General features: G+C 30.9%; 1 protein-coding gene and 1 pseudogene across 1 annotated transcript; both read left to right on the top strand.

The window, feature by feature from the left end:
• The first annotated feature begins 1,551 nt into the window (after positions 1–1,551).
• LOC140842783 (probable purine permease 5) lies at positions 1,552–2,556 on the top strand (annotated as a pseudogene).
• A 10,276-nt stretch (positions 2,557–12,832) lies between these two features.
• LOC140842782 (CBL-interacting serine/threonine-protein kinase 6-like) lies at positions 12,833–14,615 on the top strand. The gene has a single exon (XM_073210918.1). It carries the CDS (start codon positions 13,135–13,137, stop codon positions 14,422–14,424), a length of 1,290 nt encoding a protein of 429 aa, XP_073067019.1. The 5' UTR covers positions 12,833–13,134; the 3' UTR covers positions 14,425–14,615.
• The last annotated feature ends 12,087 nt before the right edge of the window (positions 14,616–26,702 follow it).

The raw sequence follows: 26,702 nt of genomic DNA, 5'->3' as shown, positions 1-26,702 counted from the left end.
CCTAACTTTTAATCAGAGCAACATTCCTCAAGGAGACCGGTGGCAAGTCAAGGCAGTTTAAACCAATCTATGAAAAACTTTCTCAAATCATGTTTTCTTACGTCACCTTATAATTATTATTCAACTTAATTATCCACATTTATGTGAATCTTTATAAGCCAAATTTTTTTATTAAATAACTTTATATTCACATTTTTACTTAATATGAACAATTATGTTCCCTATCAGTTTTTCTTTTCAATCAGAGTAGTGATAGTAATAATCACATTTACGTGAAAATGTGGGCTCCTCATCAATTTTTATTTTTTATTAGAGTAGGGACAAAATGAGAATTATTTGTTCATTTGTGAACATCTAAAATATTTTATTTTATAATATTATATTCACATATTACTTTATATGTTCATTTCAAATTATAAACAACTTAATATAATTTAATAAGAACATAATGTGAATATTGATGTACCGATTATTTTTTAAATATTATTTGTTTTTTAAATTTCAAGAATAAATGTAAATATAATATTAAATTTTCATATACATATCAAACATTTATCCATAATATTTGGCATTATATCTAAAATGCAAAAAATAATTTCTAAACATGTATTAGAAATTATGTCGAACTTGGAATTATTTTAATGTGTACAATTATTTAACCAAATGTTATATGTATAATTATATATATAACATAATAACATATTAATAATTATTTATTTATTATTTTTATTTTTAAAAATAATAATAATAAAAATTATTTCTGACAATGTTTTCAATTGTCAAATTGGTATGAGTTCTGCACTAATTAAATTTTTTTAGAAAAAATTAATAATTACCGATAACTTCACATTTCATATGACAGAAGTCATAAATGCATCAATTATCATGTATTTGAATTCAATTCATATTCATTATTTGATATATTATTCGTCTTCAACCTTCGGCAATTTCTCTCATATATCAAATTTCATAAACCTTCTTCGATTTTCAAGATTTCAACCGAGAACAATATTATTAGGTAAGTTTCTTAATATTGTTTTATCTGATCTTCAATTTTCATGTTTTTTTCTTATGAAAATTTCCAGAAACAAATTTTTCCAAAACTTTATGATATCGGAAAAATGAAAACAAATTTTCAAGACAGAGGTATCATGGTTTTGATACCAAATTTCAGCATTTTTCTCAAAAATCATGTTTCTACGTATATATAAAAATGATAAATAATATGCGGAAGGGAATTGAGTGTTACATTCAGCCATTGAAATTTTTTAATTTCTCTGATGTTCCTCCGATTGATGGCTTCTAAGCGCTCAACACATTTTATAGATGGTGTATATTTTTCTTATGAAGTGTGTGCTTAGGGACCTCAATAGCTGTTATTTATAGACATCTCATACCATCGATGAGTTATTGCGGGAGCCTTATTGTCAAATGAAGAAGTGTATGCACATCTCAATTTTCTAAAATTAAATTGAGACGACATACGCATCTTTTGTCAAAAGTTGTAGACAATGATCGTCGTCATTTATTACACCTTTTTTCTTCCATTGATATGAGTCAATTTCCTTACATTTCCCCACTCCTCTGGACTTGAAACTTGCTGCTGATAACCTCATGTACGCGTATGTGTATGCTTACATGCCTGCGTCGACTGCCTCTCTTCTTGGATCAACCAACATCCCTCATATTTTCTGCACTCTTGGGGTATCTGCTCGTGAAGAACAAAATCAAAGCCTCGACTATCAATGCTGTTGTTGTCATTACTGCTGCAATGGTTATCATAGCACTTGATTTAAATTCGGATAGATATGGTAACGTTACAGAGAATCAGTATATAATGGGATTTATATGGAATATATTAGGATCTGCTTTACACGGGTTGATATTCGCTTTTTCTGAGTTAGAATTATAAAATTGGTCGGGAGAAGATCCTTCCATGTCGTTCTCGAGCAGCAAGTGATGGTTTCTTTCTTTGCTTTCGTGTTCACTACAATTGGCCTCCTAGTAAACAGGGATTTCCAAGCGATGGCATCTGAGGCAAGATCATATTAGAAGGCGGTGGAAGTTCGTATCTCTGGGTTCTTATCTGGGGGTCATTACCTTTCAGCTCGGGATTCTTGGAGCCACTGCTGTGCTGTTCTTAGCGTCGACTGTGCTCGCTGGGGTACTCAATGCGATAAGGGTGCCTCTTACAAGCATTGCGGTTTTGGACTGGTTTTCGGGGTCCTACAGTGTGCATGATTGAACTGGTTTTGGACACAATTGCCCCTAAATTATTTTAAAAGTGAAAAGACCTCGTGGTGACTAATTACGTTTGACAAATTAAGAGAAGGCATCCACTAATTAATGGTTCCTGCCCTCTCACGCAACTGCTTTAAATTAAATCAGTGATTCTTGGTTGCCACTTGTTACGTCCACTTCGACCCACAGTTTTATTGTTCTCTGTTACATTATGCATCTATTTTTCACAAAATTTAAGGGATGAAAGAGATATGTATCAATTCCCGCATGTGTGGTCCCTGGTTATATCTCAACATCTGTCAGCTTTTTGTTTTATCATCTGTGCTACTTACTCGTGGGGTGGGGTAAAATAGTTGTTGTCGCGATATTTGAACTGTTATATAATTTAAATGATTAGATTTTACCGTAAAAATTATATCTATTGGTAAAACAGTATGAACTGCTACCAGATTAGCATTTAGCCTTACAAATTCATCATTCATGAGCTAAAGCAAAGCATTTGATGGCAGCTTGTCACCTGAAAATGGAAATACGAACAAATAACGCAGAAGATAACGATGGTTTGCGGTATAGGATGAATTTCAGCTGATCATTTCACCTATAAATAGTGGCCAAAGGTTGAGGGGAAACACCACCAAATCCTTGTAATTTTCGAGCATCAAAGTGTGTTATATTTCAAATAAAAAGTGCTGTTGGAATTACGATATTTCAGCGGCATCTTGAAGCTAAGTTTCTGCCATCTCAAAACTTTGCAAACAACCAAGTTCGAGGCAATCCAGCAGCTTTCGTGTTCGAATTTTTAGTCGTTCTTCCCTCATTGCTTTGAAGATAATAATCAAGTAAGTGGGCTTTTGTATTAAGTTTGCACAATTATATTCTTTTTAAGTGGGCTTAAAGTGTTATAAAAAAATCAAGTACATATGATTTCGAAAATTCAATCCTCATGATATATCTGTTTTTGTTTGATATGATATCTTTGAAAACCGTTTGTTATTTATATTAGCTATAATATTCAAAGCATGTTTTAATTATTTGAAATGCACTATAATGATTCGAGTTAGAAATGACAAAAGAAATTCCGATGTTTGATTTGATATGGCCCTAATGCAATGGGATATAATAACCGTTTATTAAGCATCGCCCCTTAGAGGAGTAACATATAGGGGACTGATCAATAGACCATAGAAAAACGGATGATTTTCAGTGCTTTATTCGTATTTTGTTTGTATTAAATTCAGCATGCTTATTATTGAAATAATGCTAATTTTCTATATGTATCATTGGTAAGTGTTATGCACGATCGACCTTCATTTACTGAGTATTTCTCCAAATAGTCACCCTATTACTACCTCCTCTCAGATAAAAACAAAGAACAAATTGAGGAAGAAGAACAAGAATACTCCTGGTGATGGTGAAGATGTCAATTCATAACAAGACCAGTCATGTTATTTCGTTTTTATTATTTTTACGCTTCCGCATTTTGTTTAAGTTTTGTAAAGATAATGTTATGATTTATGTAATAGACTGGTTTTTGGCGCCAAAATCAGAATTCATTTTTTTAAAAAATTTGAATTACTTTCCGGAAATTGAAATCAAAATCGTTTTTCTATGGTTCCGAAACTAGAACGAAACGAAAATCATATATTTGTGCTTAGGTTCTAAATCTTGAAATATCTGAAACTCGAATAAAATCCAGATCCAAAATCGTAAAATTATCTGAAATATAATTTAAACTAGTTTGTTTTTATATTATTCAAACAGTACGTAACATATGTTACGTTAGACTATATTTTTTATTGGCTCTATTTTCGTGGATTTATTTGGTTAAAAAAAGTAAAAAAAAATATTTGATTGAATATTTCTTGTGATTTGTTAATAACATGATAGAGAGATTGGAAGGTACTTTTTTTGAAGATACGAAATTCTATCTCCGATATGATGGATTTGTTATTGTCAATATTTTAAAATCGAAACAGAACTTAGAACTGCATATTTAGATATTTTTATTTAAGGATGTAATCGAGTCGAGCCGAGCCGAACTCTTGAATGTTTGAGCTAGGTTCGTTTATAATCGAGCCGAGCTCGAGATTTATTTAACGAGTATATGCATGGCTCACGAGCTTATTCAAGCTTTTATCGAGCCTTAACAAGCTTAATAAATATGAATTATACATTTAAATTTTCATTAAATTAATTAAAAAGTAAATTGTATATTTAAAGAAAAATATATTATTCTTATTAAAATTTGTAAATTTATTATAATAAATAAATTTAATAGATTTTTCTATATATTTCATACAAATATGCAAAATCAATAAATCAAATATCAAAACTATTATTTTTCATCTAAAAGATTACTCATGAACTTACCAACGAACATGTTCACGAGCTAACGAGCCGAATACTGTAAAGCTTGAGTTCGGTTTGTTTATCTTAACGAGCCTCATTAATCGAGCTCAAACGAGCTTTTATCGAATCGAGCTTCGAATAGCTCACAAACGGTTTGGTTCGTTTACATCCCTATTTTTATTGATTGAATTGAGATCTGTGATGCGAGAAAATATATCCCAAAAAAGATTTTAAATCTCGCAGGTAAATATGTCAAGGACTGGATTTCCGTTTCAATATCTTTTGAGACAAGTTTTAGATTTGGTTTGATGATGATCGAGATTGAGCTTCTTGTTAATACAGAGATTATTTAAAAAGTTTCTTAGCATGGTCACATGCAGCCGAGGGAGGCCAGATGCGCTTTAATTGTCAAATATTTCATAGTGAATATGTTGTTTGTATGTACTATATTCATTTAGACATTCTTCGGAGAGAAGAAAGAGAATTCTCGAAAAAAATAACAATATTTATTACTAGATTTCTTTGATCCATTCATCAGGAAAGAACTATCCGTGCATCGAAGGAATTTCAAGATGGTGGAATAGAAGTCGAGTAGGTGCTCGTCAAATGAAAATATTGTAAGTGTACTCAAGCCATCTCAAACCCAAAACATAACTCTATTTTAAAGCAACTCTACTTTAAAATAGTGCAGTTTCTACGCCAAATACAATATTTGACACTACTTTAACCAAAATCAATCAAAAATAATCATTAAACTAATTTCGTTTAATATATATAACATGTCATATAATTATAATAATAATAATAATAATAATAATAATAATATTATTATTATTATTATTATTATTATTATTATTATTATTATTATTATTATTTTCAAAATTTAAAACTTAATATTTTATATTTAAAAATTACTTATTTGGCAGTAAAATTTTATGTTTGAGATTTAAATTTTCATTCTGTTATTCTTATTTTTATGGTAGAATCATATAAAATGTCAAAAATCAATATTTTAAAATTTAATTATTATAACAAATTCTATGTTCTACCCATTTATAAATGCTAATAAAATTAATGTAGCTATTGTAAATGCTATACAATATAAGAGATACAATTACATAAATCTCAAAACTAAATAGCTTGTTTGTATATTTATTCAATTTGCTTATACTTAAATAAAAAAAATTGACATGTATGTGTTATTTAATAACAGGAAGTAAATCTCCTGGATTATGATAGAATTGTCCGTGAATTTTGAAGATCTGGATCTGATTTTCAAAATTATTGACGATTTAGTTTGTTTATCTTTTATTATATTTATATTTAAATTATTTGAGTGCGAATTCGTTTTTTTATTTTAACAGTGTACTTGAATGTTTAAATATTACTCAATGAATTTGTGTGTTAGATGTTTAATTATAAAATTATTTTCAAATATATTTATAAATTTATATAATTAAATATTTTAATTTTTACGATTAAATACTCGTAGATGTACTCAATGGTGAGTCGCCAAAGATAAAGAGATAATTTTAAATGTTTAATTCCATCGGTGGATATGGTAGTGGTTTGCTTAGTAGATGTGATTGTGAATGGCTTGATGTATTTGTTCAACATTGGGTGTGACATAAAGAGTAGGTTGGTTGAATCGAACAATGTATTTTTATTTTTCTTAATGAAACTAATTATAAATTATAAACTAAACAAAATAAGTAAAAACCGGATCAATATTTATTTCCAATTAGCTAATATTAAATACTAACATATTTAAATACATAATCATAAGCATCATCCAATTAGTTGATGGTATAATGAATAGGCAAAACCTTGTGTAAGACGATCTCACATGTCGTATTTTGTGAGACAGATATTTTATTTAGGTCATCCATGAAAAAGTATTATTTCTTATGCTAAGAATATTACTTTTTATTTTGAATATCAGTAGAGTTGACGCATCTCACGGATAAATATTTCTGAGATCGTCTCACAAGAGACCTACTCTAATGAGTAACGTCATATTTAACCTTGTTTGAGAATCCAATTAATTAATGGTATACTAAATACTAAGATTTTTTTGGAAGCTAAATAATAACATATTTCAATACTTATAGAAGTGTTAACATCCTTGTTTAAACCATAATCTTACATCCAATAATTTTAATACTATAATATGTGTAAGTTAATATATGGATACTAATTATTTTTAAGATGGGCCTAATCCCTAATTACATCATACTATTCAAGAAAAGGATGTGCTTGTACTTAAGAATATTTTAGTTCAATTATTAAGGTAGGGTTTCTCTACCTGTCAATAAAAGATAATCATTTTAGTGTTGGACTCCACTGATAAGGAATCGTTGGTCAAATTTTCTTTATTACAATTTAGAAAAAAAAAAAGTAATCTTCAATTAATTTAATATAAATTAAATTGGAATTAGGAACTTGATTGGAAGGTACATAAACTTGTTTATTTCCATTAAATTAGTGGAATTATTGATTTAAATACTTTCGAATTATATGATTGAATTATAGAAATCTATAATTATATACAATCTTGTTTCTATTCCCCCCTTTTGTCCAATAATACATCGTCATATTTAAGTTTATAATATATATAAAGAACTAGGATAACGCCTAATGGTCATCAACTTTAGCAACTTTTGTATTCAAATTAAATTATATAGTTACAAACTTTTTGCTCAAAAAGATATTTTAAAAAGTTTCTAAAATTTGAGTATCATTAAATTAAGCAAGACTTTCTCCATTCTTGTTCGAGTATTTCTTTCTGCACAAAAACTCATGTGAGACGATCTCACGGATTAATTTTGCGAGACATGCATTTTATTTGGATCACTTATGAAAAATATTATTTTTTATTATAAATATGGACAAGATTATCCAATCTCACAAATAATGATTTATGAGACCGTCTCACAAGAGAATCTTCAGTACCCACCATATTCATCACCTATATATAAATATATGATTTATTATACCTCAAAATAAATCCAACGATAAAAAAAAGTATATATGTATTTCACATGAACCAATATTATGTATCATTTGAAAACATGAAGCGGTCTTTGTTTTACCATTGAATCTATCTTTGGAGTAATACAAAAAGGAAATATGTCTTGACATTCAAGACAAAATTTATTCTTTAATTAATTTTTTTTTGTTGATAATATTATGCTTCAAAATACTCAAGCAATAAAATTTTACTTTTCTAGACTAATGATATTAATGAAGAGATTAATACTAATTCTAGATATGATTTTCTATTTTTTTAAAAAGAAACACGTATGTCGCTATGAAGAAATCAAAGAGACGAGTCGAGTTGTGTTGTTCTGTTTTCGTGAAGCATTGAAGACTTTCGAATACAACTCCTAGCCAAAGTATTGTTCATTAAACTGAATTTTGGTTAACAGAGTTTGTGTCCATTGTTAATTAATTATTTTTATTAATAGAAATTTAGGATGCTCTATACTCCCACATTTTTATTTATTTACATTTTTGCGCTAAACTATATATTCTGATGTTTTTTGTGTTTATCTTAAACACATAGTGTTCATAATATTTAGTACTTATATGTTAATACCTTAGTGTAGCATCGTAATCAACCATAAATATACTCACTTAATTTTGGTGAAGAGCTTTTTTTTACATGAACTATCCACGACCGCACGATAAACCCAAAAAGAAATTTGACTCTTTCTATATACCCAACGTAAGAAAAAAAAAAAAAGCAATGACTTTATATTATTTTTAATTTAGCCGACTATTAAATCTTATCTTATAATTGCATCAGAGGTGATAGTATAATGTTTAATTAATTTCCCCATCATATAAGAATATTTTAAAATTTCAATTGGCATTCCCCATAGCCCATCATTTAATCTTTAGTTGGTGGGTGATATATGATCTTTTGTAGGCAAAAACTTGTGTTAGACGGTTTCACGGGTCATATTTTGTGAGACAGATATTTTATTAGGGTTATCCATGAGAAAATATTATTTTTTATGCTAAGAGTATTATTTTTTATTGTGAATATCGGTAGGGTTGACCAGTTGTGAATATCGGTAAAGTTGATTCGTCTCACATATAAAGATTCGTGAGACCGTCTCACAAAAGACCTAGTCGAGCTGGGATAAGAGGCCCATAAGATGAACGATTTCACTTTTTGGAGCAATTTACATTAACATAGCTTGTCACATGGAACCAAAGTTGATTCCAAACATTCCAATTTACAAGTGTTGGTTAGGACCACAATGGAAGGAAATTGAGATGGTGCCCCAAAATAGCAATGAGGTGATATGTGGTGAAGGTTTACACCCTTTTGGTGGGGGCATAGCCATATAAAAATATGTTGTTTTTTCATTGGGATGGAGAAAAAACAATATTTTATCGACTATTTTGTCAGCATTCAGGCCCACGTTAATTATTTTTTGTGGGGATATAGAATGTTTGAGAGATATTTCAAATTTATGTTTTTTTATAAAAAAAAAAAAAAAAAAACTAGGTTTTAATACGTATCGAAATATGACATTTTTAATCGATCGATGATAGTATCGAAAGTTGTGATTTGTGTTTTCAATAAAAAGAATTGTATATCGAGATTTTTATTTCTCTCGTTTAACATAAGAGTCATAAATATATTTATTTGGCTTGGAATCCACAACTTTACTTAATAGTAGAAATCGAACACTAGGTTAAATATATAGAGTATGTCTCTTGTGAGACGGTCTCACAAATCTATCTGTGAAACGAGTCAATCCTACCGATATTCACAATAAAAAGTAATACTCTTACCATAAAAAGTAATATTTTTTCATGGATGACCCAAATAAAAGACTCATATCACAAAATACGACCCGTGAGACCGTCTCACACAAGTTTTTACCCCACACACACACACACACACACACATATATATATATATATATAAGATTGAACAAGAAAACTGGACCGATGGAGAGTCATGCACATCGCGTAACATTGGTCTTAAACCATTATTTCTTTTCTTGTGTTCATGTTTTAGTGGTTGATCACGACTCGTAATAAAACTCCATTAACTTGCAGCTGTTGCCTCTGCATGTCGCCAAATTTGCAAGGTGTATTAAAGAAGAGATCCAATAATTGATAAAGAATAATCATGCATGCAAGAGTTCTAAAAAGTATTATGTATATAGAAAGCTAGAAAACAAAACTATATATTATAATCATGATGTTATTAATGATGAATTCGACAAAGTCATAAATCAAATAATAACGATGCCACAGTTATATCATAAAATAAAATAATAAAGACTCAATGATATCACAATATTAAAAAAAAAAGAAAAAAAAAGAAGACTAAATAATACAAGACATAAACACGAAGAAATTTCAAAATTTATCTCCACCATCGTCAAACTCGAACTCCAGTTCTTACAAAATACGTAGAACTCCCCAATGGCAGTGACTCAAGATGACATGATCAATCATAATAGAGTTTATTATAACATATCGTTAAATGGATAAAAGTTCTATCATGATGTTTTAAAGGATGACTCAAGTTATATACAATAAAAGTGAGTAATCGTGCCAACTCCTGTATCCATTAATGAAATAACACTCACTTATTTGATATACAATTTTGATATACTTCGTCACATTCAATAGGTGAGTGTCACATCGTCGATAATCATATATGTGAGTACGGTTGGTAGAAAAGCATATCAAAACTATATATATATTTATGGTGCTGAAATTTGGAACCATTTCTTTCGATGAGCACTGAATAAACCTTCGGATTAACGCATCAATCTAAATAAGTCTAGCAAGGTAAACTTCGCTGAAGAATGTATTGTACAGATAATCGAATTCATGACGATCGATCAGATTCGTATATATTACTATTATTAAAGTTGAGACATGAATAATAACTATTTTGGTTTTCTGTGGTGTACAAATTTTTTTTCCTCAAAATACTCATTCCTAGTGAATGCAATTATTTTTAAAATAAAATAAAGCATACTAAATTACCGATTTAGAAAATAAATTATAAATCCAAAAATTAACTATAAATAATAACTAACAAATTTTGATTAAATTTAATATGAAAATTTATGATATATAAATATAAAATGATATTTTAGATAAGAATTTGATTTACGTAAGTACACGTTGTGTGCAATTATTTCCAAGAAACCCGTATATGTGCGTGTGTTTGTTAATAATTGGTACATAAATTGAGCGGTAGAGATCCTAACACATGGGAATGCCTTCAGAGGTAACATGGCTCGATGCCTCGATTCAGTTATTTGCTTTTCCAAATATGGGACAATAATTGAAGCCTAAACTGAAATTGTCACCAAATTTAACCACGAATAGGTCTTTTGTGAGAAGGTATCACAAATCTTTATCTATGAGACGTATAAGCCCTACCGCTATTCACAATAAAAAATATTACTCTTAACATAAAAAGTAATATTTTTTCATGGATGAGCCAAATAAGATATTTGTCTCACAAAATACGACTGTGAAACCGTCTCACATGAGTTTTTGTCTTGAACCACATCTTAATAATCATAACCACACCTATATAAAATAAAAACAAGTTAGAATGAGAGTAAATACAATATGAGAAATGTAAATAGATATATATTAGCTTAAAGAGAGTTTTTTCCTTATGTGTGAGAATGAATTTGAAAGTATATACACTTAAATAGATTAATTTCTCACACATCATCACTAACACAAAAAGAGTTACATTAATTTTTTTTGTAACCATATCAAACCGTCCCACTTAAACAGCTTGTTATAGTATTTGGTTTCGACTTATCATAATATATAAATAACATATTCAATTAAAAAAGTTTCATTCAATTTATCTTAACTGTCGACACAAAAACTTCTTCCTAAAAAAATTCATCTTCTTCCAAAATATTCTTCAAAATAGTCTTGTATTTGTTATGGTATTTATTTTTGTTTACTAAATATATTTTGATTATTGTTTTAACTAATTTTATTTTTTTATTTGAACTATATTTTATATTTGTAAGACAATTTATTATTATTGTTTTCAAATCAATTTAAATATATGTTTTTATATTTTGCATGTTGCTTGGTTTTCACAAAAAAACCCGTAAACTGAATGTAATCATCTGAAACCGTTCAACCATAAAACTAATTTTATATGTGAAACCATGACTATTTTTTAAAAACACTAATAGACCATATATGACACTGTTAAGATTGGAACTTGAACCTAACTCAACCTCAAAAACTATCTCAAAAGAGGGATTGTCCAATCCCATATATACAACTCTCGGGTTATTTATCCAACCGATGTGGGACAATTAACACACCCTATCACGCTCAGGAATGAACATTTGGAGCATGGAGTTTACAAATGACCCAAATATGGGCAGAACGAGTGGATTAATTATAGGCAGTTCAACACATAACGGTAGAACCCGAGCTTTGATACTATGTTGAGATTGAAACTTGAACCTAAATCAACCCCAAAAGCTAGCTCAAGGGTGGAGGATTGTCCAAGCCCATATATACAACTCTCAGTTTATTTATCCAATCGATGTGAGACAATTAACAGACACTCTTATTTTATTTTCTTAAAAAAATAATCACAAAATCATACTGTGATCATTCTACATATATCTTTGGACAACACATCTATTGATGCAAACGAACCGAATTGAGCCCTTATTTCGTATATTTGAGCTTTTGGTCAAAATCGATTTCAATCTCGGTCACAAAAAGTCGGAACCATAAAAAAAATACAATTAAGTTTCTTCTAGTAAAAGTAATAATCTCAGCATAAAAAGTAATATTTTTTATAATCTGTGAGCCGAGTCAACCCTACCCATATTCACAATAAAAAGTAATAATCTCAGCATAAAAAGTAATATTTTTTCATAGATGATCTAAATAAGAGATCCGTCTCACAAATACGACCCGTGAGATCGTCTCACACAAATTTTTACCCCATTCCGTTGAGTACCAAACTAACTGACTATTAGTCTATTATTGATTATTAATTACGTCACGTCCCATGTGTGCCTTCAGGGCATGAATGTGTTCCCAGTTTTTTTTTTTTTTTTTAAAGGAAAGGAAAAAGTGCCCCAGTCACATCTCCCATTTAAATATCGACACGTGTAAGAACACCCCCTCAGCCGTCGATTGATATGATTCACATTGACTAATATGCCCCCAAGACCTTTGATATATTCCTTGTTTCTGCTTGGGAAGGAGGAGGAAAGGAGGAGATTGTGAAGCCAAAAAAAAGGGCCCATAGATTTCGTCAATTTCTGTGTGTGGGGAATGCGGAGAGATGAGAAGATCTCCGGCTGCTAACCTCCATCTGGACGGCGTAAAGGCCAAGAAACCGCTCGTTAGTGGCCGTACTTGCCACCGGAAGCACGTGGAAGACGGTTGATGCCTCCAGCATCACCGCCATAACTACCTGCCGCTAAGCTTTACCTCTGTTTATAGCTTTTACGTAATATTTTACGACAACAGTTAAATTTCAGGAATCGGACTGCCATGGGATCTGAAGAAAAATGTGGGGTGCTGCATGGAAAGTATGAGTTGGGGCGGCTCTTGGGACACGGCACTTTCGCGAAGGTGTACCATGCGCGGACTTTAAAGACTGGGAAGAGCCTGGCCATCAAAATCGTGGGCAAAGAGAAGGTGATTCGGGTGGGGATGATGGACCAAGTGAAGCGTGAGATCTCTGTGATGAAAATGATGAAGCATCCGAACATAGTCGAGCTTCACGAAGTCATGGCTAGTAAGACCAAGATTTACTTCGTCATGGAATTTGTTCGCGGGGGAGAATTGTTCGGGAAGATCTCTAAGGGAAAGCTTCGGGAAGAGGTGGCTCGGAACTACTTCCAGCAGCTTATATCCGCCGTAGATTTCTGCCATAGCCGCGGCGTGTATCACCGTGATTTGAAGCCTGAGAATCTGTTGCTAGATGAGGTGGGGAATCTTAAGGTCACGGATTTCGGACTCAGCGCTTTTACCGATCACCTCAGACAGGACGGCTTGCTGCACACAACGTGCGGCACGCCTGCGTATGTTGCTCCGGAGGTGATTGGTAAGAAAGGGTACGACGGTGCGAAGGCCGATATCTGGTCCTGCGGCGTCATTCTGTTTGCGTTATTGGCTGGTTATTTGCCTTTCCAGGATGACAATATCGTTGCCATGTACAGGAAGATTTGCAGGGGAGATTTCAAATGCCCACCTTGGTTTTCGCCAGAATCCCGCAAATTGATTACCAAAATGTTGGATCCCAATCCCAGTACGAGGATGAGCATATCAAAGATCATGGACTGTTCTTGGTTCAAGAAATCGAATTTCCGGCGTTTAGGGTCGAAAGAAGAGCAAGAACTGACGGCAGAAGATGAGGCAAATGTTGGAAAGGGGAAAGAAGCAGAGACTTTGAATGCTTTCCACATCATTTCCTTGTCCGAAGGATTCGATCTTTCTCCCCTCTTCGAGGAGAAGAATAAGGTCGAGAAAGAAGAATTGAGATTCGCCACAGCAAGCCCTGCCAGCAGTGTGATTTCGAAGCTCGAGGAGGTGGCCAAGACGAAGAACTTCAGTATCAAAAAGAGTGATTCTTATGTTAGATTGCAGGGTTTAGAGTGTGGGAGAAAAGGGAAACTTGGAATAGATGCTGACTTCTTTGCGGTGGCGCCGTCTTTTCTGGTGGTGGAGGTGAAGAAATCAAGTGGCGATACTCTTGAATACAATCAATTCTGCAGCAAAGAGCTGAGACCGGCGCTGAAAGATATTGCTTGGACATCAGGCAATTCGACACCTGCTTAAATTTGGCCTTCATTGAATTCATGTGTTTTAGTGAGTTATTATGTCATGTTTCAGAATTCCTGTGAATTTTTTGATGTGATATATATTAGTTTCCTTTCTTTATTGTGATTCGAGTATTCTGATTCACAAGTTCACACCTTTGTTAATGATTCTGAGTTCTCTTTTTGAACCATTCTTGTAATTTATCTGGACTTGCCGAGCATGTTCCACTGGGTTTTCTTTCTACTGTCTGGATGAATTTTAAAAAGAGTGACGAATTATACTAACTTGAAAAATTCTCCCAACCAGTAGTCTGAACGAAGTTCTCTCGCCAACCCGAAGGCATAGAATTCGTTCTTATACTCTAGTAAAGGGTGTCGCTAGCAATATATACTTTTTAGTACATCAGATTGTTTCACGAGTAATTCATGTAAGTTGTAAGGATTTTTCCGACTAACATGATCACAATTCACAGGGTTTCTAGTTTTTTAATACTACGTCCTGTGAAGACAGCTTACATTAAGTAGAATTAATTAATGTGTTTGGTTTACATGTAGTTTTAGTTAGTACTGTGCATGTTCTTGCGAGTCATGTTCGATCGTTTAACTGGAGTATTGGAAGGTAAGGGTGTTTACACAATATTTTGATTTGCGAATGGGTCATGAGCGAAAATGCATCAATTTGTATAAAACAATCAAAATCTAACTTCTAAGAATCACGACGATCATGAACACTAAATTTGACCTTTTGTTATGGTCTCTTAAACAAATGCAACGCTAAAACAAAAGAACAAACAATAGAATTTGATGAATTAAACTCCTAACTTGATTGTGTATCAACAAATCAGTTGGAAATCACAAAAACATGCAAAATATAACAAAATAGTGATAGAATATGTACGAAGATACTAAAATATGACCGAAAAAGCTTGACTAAATCAACAAGAATTATGCAAGAAGTTGCTTGGAGTTTTTGCGATGTGTGTTGTGTTTTTTCTGTGTTGGCGGATTACTTCTTTTTCTTTACTGTGCGGTACGGTTTCTTCCCCCCATGACCCACGGTTTTCTTTCAATTTCTCCAACGATCTTCTCCTCTTTCAACGAACTTCTTGATTTATATGAATAAATTTAAATAAATGAGAATTTATCTGTCACATTTGATGGATTTTCATAATTAAATTGGACTTTCATAATTAAATATTTTAGCTCAAACAAAGGGTTATTTTCTTTTTAAACTTTGTGAATGACGATCGTAAGAAACAAGAAGATTGGGGACCCTGATTTCTTTCTACTGACGATGAGACAAATTAAGATTATTAAGTTATTGTAGTCGAGATGATCATTATTACATTCATTTTGTTTAATAAAATGTGTAATACTCCGTAGTACTGGTGCACCTTTGTACGTTGATTTGCCTGTTTGTATAATTTATTTATTTTATTATAACTATTTTTGTTTTTTAAAAAATATTTATTTTTATCTCAAAGATACGAGTGTTTGAAGGTATTGAATGTGATGAAATAATTTTTTATTTTGCTCTTATTTAATGACATAATTTAATAAGATAAAAAAAATACAAATAATTAGTGATTTATTTAATATCTAAATCCAAAATTCTCCACGCCTAAACATTACAATTAAACTTCAAATTTCAAATATTCACCGTCTAAAATTTGCAATGAAACACTACAGATTTCAACTTCCAAAATTTTTTGCAATGTTAAAAACTTTAATGAAGTAGTCCAAGCAATTCCACAGCCAAAAACAATTTAATTATTTGAATTTTTAAAATTTTCAATGGTAAGTACCAAACGTTTCCAGCTTGTTTGTAGATGGTAAAAAAAAGCAAATTGAATTGGTGTAGATCGGTGAAAGAGTAGGAAAATTACTATTAATATAGAAACTGGATTATATAATTTGGACAGATGAAAAAAGAAATGTAATCAATATGAATGATGCGAAAAGAATACAAGGAAATATGTGTATTTAGGAATCTCGAAAAACAAACTATGATACTATTTGGGTAAATTTGCAATTAATCTCTAAATCCAAACTCAATTTTATCTTAATTCCCTACACCTAAAATTTTTCTTTGAACTTCCTATTATAAATAAGATGAAAAAAATACCCTTAGATGTGTTAAATTAAATGATTTATTTTACTTGATCAGAAATGGTATCAAAGCCTAGATACGATTATCTTAAACATACAAATTTATTATTATTATGTAATTAAATGTTTAAGGAGGAAAATTTACTCAAATAACATGAATTCAAACATAGGGTTGATGTTTTAGGAAAATATAATAGGGTATGGATGAAACCAAATTCATATCCAAAGTACGTAAAAGCTTGGTATGAATTCAGAGCTCTTGCTTCGGTTTATACTACATCACCCAGCTTCCCAAAAATTTCAGGACTACCTAAATAGATTCAGGAAGCGGTTCATGAAACATGGGCAAATAACGTCTATTTGTCTAGATGAGACATCTTAGAGCTATACTTCTTTAGTACATCACCAGAACCAGCAGAAAAATGCTCTCACGAAACCTTTTATTTCATCAAGTTAAGGAGTCCAGATATTAATGTTAAAAAATTAATCAAAGATCATCCGACATAATAAACACTCCTTGTTGTTTAAAAAACTGAAGATGACATTTCCACCAGAAGAACTTGAGATCCATGTGTCTGTTTAATCGAGATGGACAAAGTCAAATTTTCGTTTAAGTTTTATCATAATTCTGTAAACGAATCATTCATGTTAAATACATGACAAAAAAAAAAGTTTTGCAGAAGATTTATTTGAAAAGAAAAGAAATCTTTTGTGGAATAGCAAACTGCCGGGGAGTAAAGAAACTCGTCGAAAATTCTGCAAATGACTCATGTGGGAAGATTGTCAGAACATATTTGTCCAGAGTGCCCAAATAAAAAAGGCAAAATTTGGCAAAGGCTTCAGACCTATGTCAGACAAGAAGCATCTTGCAGAGACAAGACCAAGTGATGCACTACAAAAAAACGGAAGGATTAGCGACGCTTTTATAAAAACCGTCGCTCATTTAGCGACGGTTTTTATAAAACCGTGGCTATATAGCGACGATTTTTAAATAAACCGTCGCCTTTTAAATTATAGCCACGGTTTTATATTACCGTCGCTACAATAGCCACGGTTTTATAAAACCCGTCGCTATCTAGCCACGATTTCTAAAAAACAGTCGCTATTATTGCGACTGTTCCACACACCCGTCGCTATTTTGTTCAACGGGTAAAACAAAAGCGACGGTCTTGTATCAAACCGTCGCTAATATAGCGACAAATTTTCATAAACCGTCGCTCATTAAACAGACGACGGTGTAATTAAAACCCGTCGCTATATAGCGACCGTGTAAAAACCGTCGCTTAATTTAATAAGCGACTGTTTTGCCACAGTCGTCGCTATATAGCGATATTAAAGAAAAACCCTCGCTATACTAGCGACGGGACCACAAAACCCGTCGCCGATCTAGATCAGCAAAGGTTATGCAAAATCCGTAGCCGATCTGGATCGGCGACGGTATTGCTAAAACCGTCGCTATATAGCGACGGTTTTAATGTAACCGTTGCTATATAGCGACGGTTTTTTCCAAAAACCGTCGCTATAATTCTATATATACGAAGGTTCGCGAAAATTTTCTTAACGATTGTTCACGGTAGTAGCGAAACTTTATCTATTTTTTCAAAGTTTCGATTTTTTTGTTTTGTACTAACATTTTCTCGTATTTATTTTGTAGATTTCTTCGTCGGTGTTATCTTCCGTTATGTAAAACTACATGTCTTCGCTCAAATTAGGTATTAAATTAAAGTTTTTGTTTAACAGAAAATTTTTAGTAGTTTTTTTACAGAAATTTTTCGGTACGATATTTCGTTCCCAAACTATTCAGTAGTTTTTGTATACGAATTTTCTCGATAAACACCGTCGCTAATTAAGCGGCGGTTTTTTTAAAAAACCGCCGATTAATATAGCGACGGATTTTTTAGGACCGTCGCTTAATATAGCGACGGTTTATTAAAAAACCGACGCTTAAAGTAGCGACGGTGTTTATATAAACACCGTCGCTATATTTGCGACGGTTCTTAAACCGTCGCAAATATAGAGACGGTGTTCTTCATAAAAACCGTCGCTATATAACGACGGGAGTTTAAACCGTGACTTTTTTTTGGCGACGCATCATCAGGTCACGGGTTGACTGACCGTCGTTAGTACCGTCGCCTTAGGGATAGCGACAGTTTTTTAGCGACGGTTTTGACCGTCGCTAATCCCGTTTTTTTTTTTTGTAGGTGATGAAAGATCATAATTTCATTTTCCTTGGGACACCAAAAGTTTAAGATTCCTCGACAAAATAAATAGACATGTGACGACAGTCAGGTTCTCCTCGGGGAAACCAAAAACTAAAGATTCCTCGAAAAAAGTAAGTAGGCGTGTAATTTACCCACTAACAAAAAGACTTGGACCCAAATACAACTATAAATATAAGTAAATGAGAGTAAGAAAATCACACAGTAAATGAGAGTAAGAAAATCACACAAGAATTAAAACGAAGTTTGGAACAAAAGAAAATGCATTTTACATATTTTAAGGTTTTCAAAAGACGGATTAAGGCGATAAGAAAGCAGCTGGTGATTTTTAAATATCTATACAAATAATTAAAAGAAGCAAGGAATGAGATATAAGCTGATATGATCTAAACACATATCTATTGGTTATGTCAAGAGATAAAGATGAAAGAAAAAACTATTTCTAGATTAATGATCTAGAAAAGGACAACTCAAAAAAGTGGAGGAACCATTCAACCACCCACTCAAGAGGTAACTGCCAAACATAGCTGGAAGGCATTAAAGAAAAACTAAGGCAACTTTTTGAAGTCCGAAATTCAAATCCGCAAAAGACTTCTATAAATACCAAAACAGAAGAAGGATGAAGTCATCATTCAACCTCTTCATTTTCTTTTCTCTTACTAGTTTATGTGTGTTGTAACTCCGACTACTATAGGTAGCTAAGCAAGTTCCTCGTCCTCTATATCAGGTTACTTTGTAATAATAATTTGTTATGTTTGAATAAAAAAACCAAAGTTTTTGCCCCTCTATGCATTAGTTCCAAATTAACCTTTTTATTATACACCATGAGGTATGAAACGAAACAAGGTTGTGCAATGTATTGTTGAAGGAATCTGCATAGGGAACCATCTGTTGTGACTGCGTAGTTGAGCTGTGAAGAATATTATGTAAAACTTGTTGGATATAACCCGACGTCATTTTGGTCAAAAAGGTAAATGATTTAATTTATTATACGGAAGCATGATGAGCCATTTAAAAAACGATCATCTGAATATGATATGTCTTGAGGTTATACGCCTTTAAGAACATGCTCGATAGGTTAAACAATGTTGTGTACCATAATTAAAAGAAGTAAAGGTTTTCTTGGAAAATTTAGAAAATTGAGGAGTTAAGACAAAGAATTGAAAGGACGAGGAGTAAGAAGAAAGTTGAGAAAGGAAACGAGGAGTTTTTGCAAGTTTGTCCATACTATTTTATTATATTATATATATATTTTTATAAGATAACATAAAAAGAAAACTTTAATATATATTTTCAATGATCAAATAATGAATCTGATCTTATACTACTTAGTAATATAAAATATTATCTCTTTAAAAAAAAAAACAGGTTTCTTACTGCTACAATTTTTTAATTGCTTTTGTGTGTGTGTGAGTGTTTATTCGTAGTTGAATGACATGAGAACAAAACAAACATTATCTCGGGGATGTCACCACCATCATCAATTCATAGCCACAAATACAAAGCTCAAATTATCAATCTCATAATTAAATAGGTAGAAATGGCATCTGAATTCTCAGTCGTTGTATGGACGATACATCTTTTTCCAATATACCAATAATTCAGACGAGTCCCAATAATTCATGTGAGAGAAACAGACCTTAATATTCTTTATAGGATTATTATTATGGAACTCACTTTTAAGATTTTTTTTTTTTTTTTTTTTAAAGTTTTCAACCTGTCGTCTTCCAGCCGGCATCCCCGACTTTGTCTATTGATCGGTTCACTTGTCCGTTATTGAGTGTGTTCATTTTGATGTGTTTTTTTATAATTGAAATTTAAATGCAGATTTGACAACTATCTTATATTTATGGCAATATGTCTTACTTGTCATAATTGAAATTCAAATGCAGATTTGACAATTATCTTCAACTAGTATAAAAGATTTATTTTTATTTAATCCAAACGAGGATGATATGATGCTCGATCGTTACATCGATATATTGTCGTGTTTCTTGGTGAAATATTTAATCAAAGATTCATATATTTATTACAACTTGTTATAGAGAAAATTGCAGTTTTAATTCTGCATATTTGCTTCATTACGATTTTGGACATTTAATCGTCTGTCGATTTTATTAAAATTCAATCCGAGTCCATTTTCTATTTTTTTTTGGCAATTTAATATTTTTTCCCCATCGACAGACTTGATCTTCACTACACATTTCACAATTGTATTGGTGTTATCATCAGCGCTCAATTGAAAAAAAATGATTAAAATTGTAAAGAAAGATTGCTGATTAAGCTTGAAATTTGACAACATATAATACCAAAATCATAAAAAGACATACAAAATCAAAAATATAATTTTCCCTACACAATATACAATGCATGTGGTCGACATTTTACTTTATGTTTATATACTTTTATTTTTTCATTAGTGCCTGTTAGACATGCTGAACGGGCCGGTTCGACCCGTAATCGGATAGAAACCTGAACATTAAGCATGGAATCGATTGGGCATTATCAGTTCCGGAACCATCCTGAATTTATTAGTGAATGGATCATGATGTTTTTTCACTTGCGGAACCGTATAGAACCTTTTCTGGCTAGAATTTTTCTTTAAAAAAAAACAGTCGTGTACTCGTGTTTCAAATGTCTCGCGCTGGGGAGGCTGAAAATAACCCACGTAGCGCGAGATGTTCTGTCTCGACACATGTTTCTTCGTCAATGCACGTTAGGGCGGTTCCTATTGGGCTCCTTCGACCATGCAAAACAAGTTGGAATCATAAAGAACCGGTCCACCCATTACCGGTTCGAATAGTGGATCGTATTGGTTTCAAGGTACATACCTTGAAATCGGCACCCGCGGATCCCGACCAGAACCCCACGACGGGGCCAGAACTAAAACCCCGGATCGGAACCGTTAAACATGCCTAATGCCCATGGATGTAACTCTTCCTCGTATCGAAATATAATTAACAAAAAAAGGGTTGTTTCTCTCGTTGAACTAATTAATTAAACGACAACAGCATGCATGAACCACTTTAATTTCAAACATTTCATGCCATTGGTAAATCCGGTCGGTTTTTTAAAGTTCGTGTAACCATTTTTCCGACATAATTTTCTATTGTTTTTGTTAATAAAAGGAGTACTGAGCAAAATTCTAATATTAATAATAATAGAATTATTAATATTGATATTATCATTAATAATAATAATACATAATAATAATAAGCTTTGGTTTGAAAAAATCTCTGAATCCGCCATCTTCTTGTCATATTAATATCTTTGAAACGGGAACATGGACGGGGATGAGAAGTCGATCCCGATGTTTCGGGTTTATGGATGCGTACGCTTCCAACGCCATGTCTTTTCGCCAAAGTTTCCGGTTGTGTTGAATGGGAAGAAGACGGTGAAGATGTATGGGCCGGAGATGAAATTCTTTAGGAGCATTGATCATCTCATAAATCATTCAGGCCCACTAATGAACACTATCTTATTTTTTCATTTTTTTAAAACAAAAATATTTTTTGATGGAATTTTTATTTTAAAATCGAAGGACTTCGAGCATATAACTTTGTGTCAATGTATAATTTTTCGAACTATTATGTTTAATGTCATTCGAAGAAAATTCGCTCCTACAAAAGAGATTTGAATTTTTCATAGAATGTTTGAGTGAGAGTTTTTTGTATGTATATATTAAAGAAAGTCTAATTGGTGTGATACGTCAAATCCGAGTTGTAGGTTGTTGACTTGTCTTCACAACCAAGTTGTAATGTTTTTGTGTTTGTTGTCCAGAGCATTGAGGACTTAGTTGGAAATGGGTTTGTACAATAAATATGAGTGTTCTAAAAAGTCCTCCACTTGGAGATTATGCGCGTTTAAGATTGAAGTCCAATAAAAACGCTCTGCTTTGGAAAAAAAGCAAAAAAAATTTGTTTAAACTTTAGTTTGACCGAATTAAACATAATTACGACGTTTAATCAAGTGTTCTTAAGCACAATTAATCGATCTTATATTTTTAGTTTTTTTTTTTATTTTGAAGGTATGTCTTTTTATTTTAAAATAATAAATTAAGTTTATAATTTAGATGTTTATTTTTTATTTTAATTATGATTAAGCATGTCTGATAATGTTTTGACAAATATTTAGCATTTTTTAATGTAGTCTAGTTGCAAAAACAAATAAAGATTGTAATTTTGAGATTTTTATGCTTTCACAAATATGTTAATTAATGTATCAAACTTAAATTTATTATATTTATGTATTATTTTATCTATTTATTGGTTTGAGATAATTACAATTACACTAAAAATAAAAAATGTTTTTTTCACGCTTAAGCATGTGCTAATCTTGCTTAAGCTTGACATTCACGCTTCGGGACGCTTCACGCTATTTAGAACCTTGATAAATATAAGTCAAATCTTCTAGTAATATTTCTCAAAATGAAAAAGTAGGACTAGAATCCGATATTTCATAAACAAATTTGTGTCTATTTATTTTATTAAATTCAATTAGTGTAATTTCTCGGTTATGATTCAGGTATTATATATATTTGCGGATTGTGACATACAAGATGCGCGTGTATTCCATAAAAAAAAATAAAGAATGAAATAGCTTGTTTTGAAAATAAAATTTATTAGTTTTAGAAATTTAAATGGTAGAAGAGAAAATGAAATATAAAGAAAAGTGTTATTATAATATAGTTAAACCATGTAATAAGTTTGATAAGATTGAGGGTATTTGGACAAATCCAAAATTACGCCATTATTCCACATTGTTAGTATACAATGCTCTGTGTGTGTCTATAAATAAATAAATAAATAAATATATATATATATATATATATATATATATATATATATATATATATATATATATATATATATATATATATATATATATATATATTAGTGTACTGATGCATGTGTTGCGTACGGGTATAATTTTTTTAAATAATTCATTTGGTTTATATTTAAATGAGAATTAAAATATAAGTATAAAAAATAGTGAGAGATTACAATGTAATTTTTATATATGAATTAAAAAATTAAATAGAAAAAAGAAAGGGAAAAAGATCGAAGTACAATATTTTTTGGGAAATTGATTATTCTAGTCTATTTCAAAGTCATAATTTTAAAAATGGCTTTATTTATTACACATTATGTATTATGTCTTATTTAATTAAAAAAAATCCTAAAATACCCTTTTTTCTATAAAAACACATGTTCCATTTTTGTGATTTATTTGTTTAATTATCTATTATTTCTCTTTAAGAGTTGATAACATTTGTTCTGTTTTATTTAATTTATAATATATTAATTTTTTTAATAATACTTACTTATATCAATAAATATATTTTAATAAAATTGTGAATTGTTGGTTTGAATTAGTGCATACGAAACCACCAAGGTTATAATATTTTAATTATAATTGTTGCTCATATAAAATAATATAAACAAAATCATCAATCACCATGGTTATGAAACGTAATAATTACATCAATGTGAGTTTACACAAATATAAACAAAAAATCTGACGGTCTCAATTAAATCTCTACTTTATTCCATGCTAACAGTTTATGAGAATGCACAACAAACTTTCAAAAAAATAAAATGCATAAAAATGATACTCGACAAAAGAATTATCTCAAATTATCATCAGTCTACGTACAAATGCATGTAATTCATAAGATTATTCGAGAAATTACGAAAATCAAATAAAGAGTTTGAGATAAAGAAATTGATGGTGAATAGAGCTTAAATGATAAAAGATATTTATGTAATTTGATATGATAAAAAGACTATTTTGGTAAATTAATTTAACTGAAGGCTATAATTGATTATAGTAATTGTGTGAAGTCTATTTAAGAAAATCTCCCATATTTTTTATAATTCATTTGGTTTATATTTAAAATTTAATTATAAAAAATAGTGAAAGACTGCACATCAATTTTGATATATAAATTAAAAAAAATTAAATGAAAAAAAAAAAATCGAAGCATGAATTAAACATGTGACTTGGTTAGGATTATTTCATCCTACCCCTGCAGGCACTAATCCTACCCCTGCAGGCAGTGCCTGCAGGGGTACATCTAAGGGCCAGAATTTTTTCTGGTTCAATTTTATTTTTTTTTAATTTTTTTTTCCCCATGAGGTGAAATCTCAACCACTCATATGGGGTGTGGGCACTGCCCACACACCCATAATCGAACTAACCACTTGGTTATTAGAAAATAAGGACTAGATACACTAAGATAAATGTGACTTGTATTGAACTTTTAGCACTTTATTAATATATATAATTGTTAAAACTGGCCATGAAAATAAAAATTAGTTACTCTAAGTGTACTTAATAATATAGTATATGTGTGTGTGTATATATATATATATAATAAAAAAATATTTATAATATAATTTTAAAAGGTCTACGAGTGCTTCGTAAATATGTTCTAGAGAAACATTTTCTAGTGTTTACAAGATAATAAGACAGCAATTTTTTTAAAAAAAATAGTTCAACGTATAAGCTTTATATATATATATAAAAACTAAATTTATTTCAATATTTTTGTTCGTCTCTCGTATTATTCACAATTTTCTTATTTGTTATTACTCTTTCTCTCATTTGTTTGATAAAAGTTCTGTACTTGTATTGCTCTCTCTTCAACAATTTATTTTATTTAAACACTTAAATTTTGAAAATAAACGATCTTAAATAAACTGCGAGGGTTTTTAATCGGATAAGGACCAAATAAAAAAATAAAATTAATTAAATGACCAATTTTTCAGAAGATAATTAATTTATCATTAATTGCATTTATTTCTTAAATAGTTGCTTCCAAGTACTCATGAAGTCATCGTATTCAAGTCATATGATAAATAGTGTGTATGATAATTAATTTCTCATTAATTGCCTTTATTTCGTAAATAGTGATTCCATTTATTCATCAGTCATCAAATACTATCCGTTTCAAATATATAAACTTATTTTTTTTTTCACGTATAATAAAAAATAAAAAACTAATTAAAAAAACAAATGTTACAAACAAACATAATCGATAAAGATTGATTGTGGGATAATCGATGAGCTACGGTAGGTCGATGAATTAAATTGATTTTGATTTCAAATCAAGTAAAAGACACTCAAAATAATCCTTCAATCGATTAAATATTTTGTAAAACATTTAATATATATGCAAGTTGAATGAGTACAAAAAGTTTGATTGAAATATTTTAGCAAACACTTGGTATGCAAAATTTTGGGTATTTGAATAACGCAAAAAAATTTTAACAATTCATATTAAAAACATTAGCAATATTTAAATGCAATAAATAAATATGCACAAAAATTTGTTTATAGATGTTCGGAGATTAACAACTCATACATCACCTTTTCTTCTCATTGGGAAGAGTCTATTAAAAGACTTTGAATTATATAACTCCTTGCAAACCTATTTCAACCTAGTACTTATCTCTTGCCTAATTAAAACCCTTAGAACACTCGTGATTATATGACACAACCTCACAATCGATATAATATTTAACGTCTTTTGTGCCAAGATTACAAACACAATCTTTAATGTCTTTGTGGGAAGACCCATTCAACTAAACTTTGAAGCTCAACTCTCATATATATATATATGTGTGTGTGTGTGTGTGAGATATTGCGTGTGGGGATTTAATCTATTACAATGTGTGTATCTCTCAAATGTCATCACATTTGTGTTTGCTCTCATTCTAGAGCATTTATTCATGTAGGTTGCCTATACTTTGAATCTCATTCAGAAGCTTATATTTTATCTTCAAAATATTGTATTTATAGGCTCCAACAATAATATAGACGTTAGATACATGAATATGACCGTTTGAATTTTTTTTTACTCATTCTAATATTGAACGGTCATTTCCGCCTTGCTGGTCACTTTTCTCGAGCCCGACAGATTTTGACGTTTTGTCTAATTTTGCTCGTATGCTCACCTAAATCGTTT

The sequence above is a fragment of the Primulina eburnea genome, chromosome 10, assembly GCF_022965805.1.
Source record: "Primulina eburnea isolate SZY01 chromosome 10, ASM2296580v1, whole genome shotgun sequence".
Taxonomy (NCBI): domain Eukaryota; kingdom Viridiplantae; phylum Streptophyta; class Magnoliopsida; order Lamiales; family Gesneriaceae; genus Primulina; species Primulina eburnea.
The sequence above is the reverse complement of the archived record's forward strand: the minus strand, read 5'-3'. Positions and strand labels throughout refer to the sequence as shown.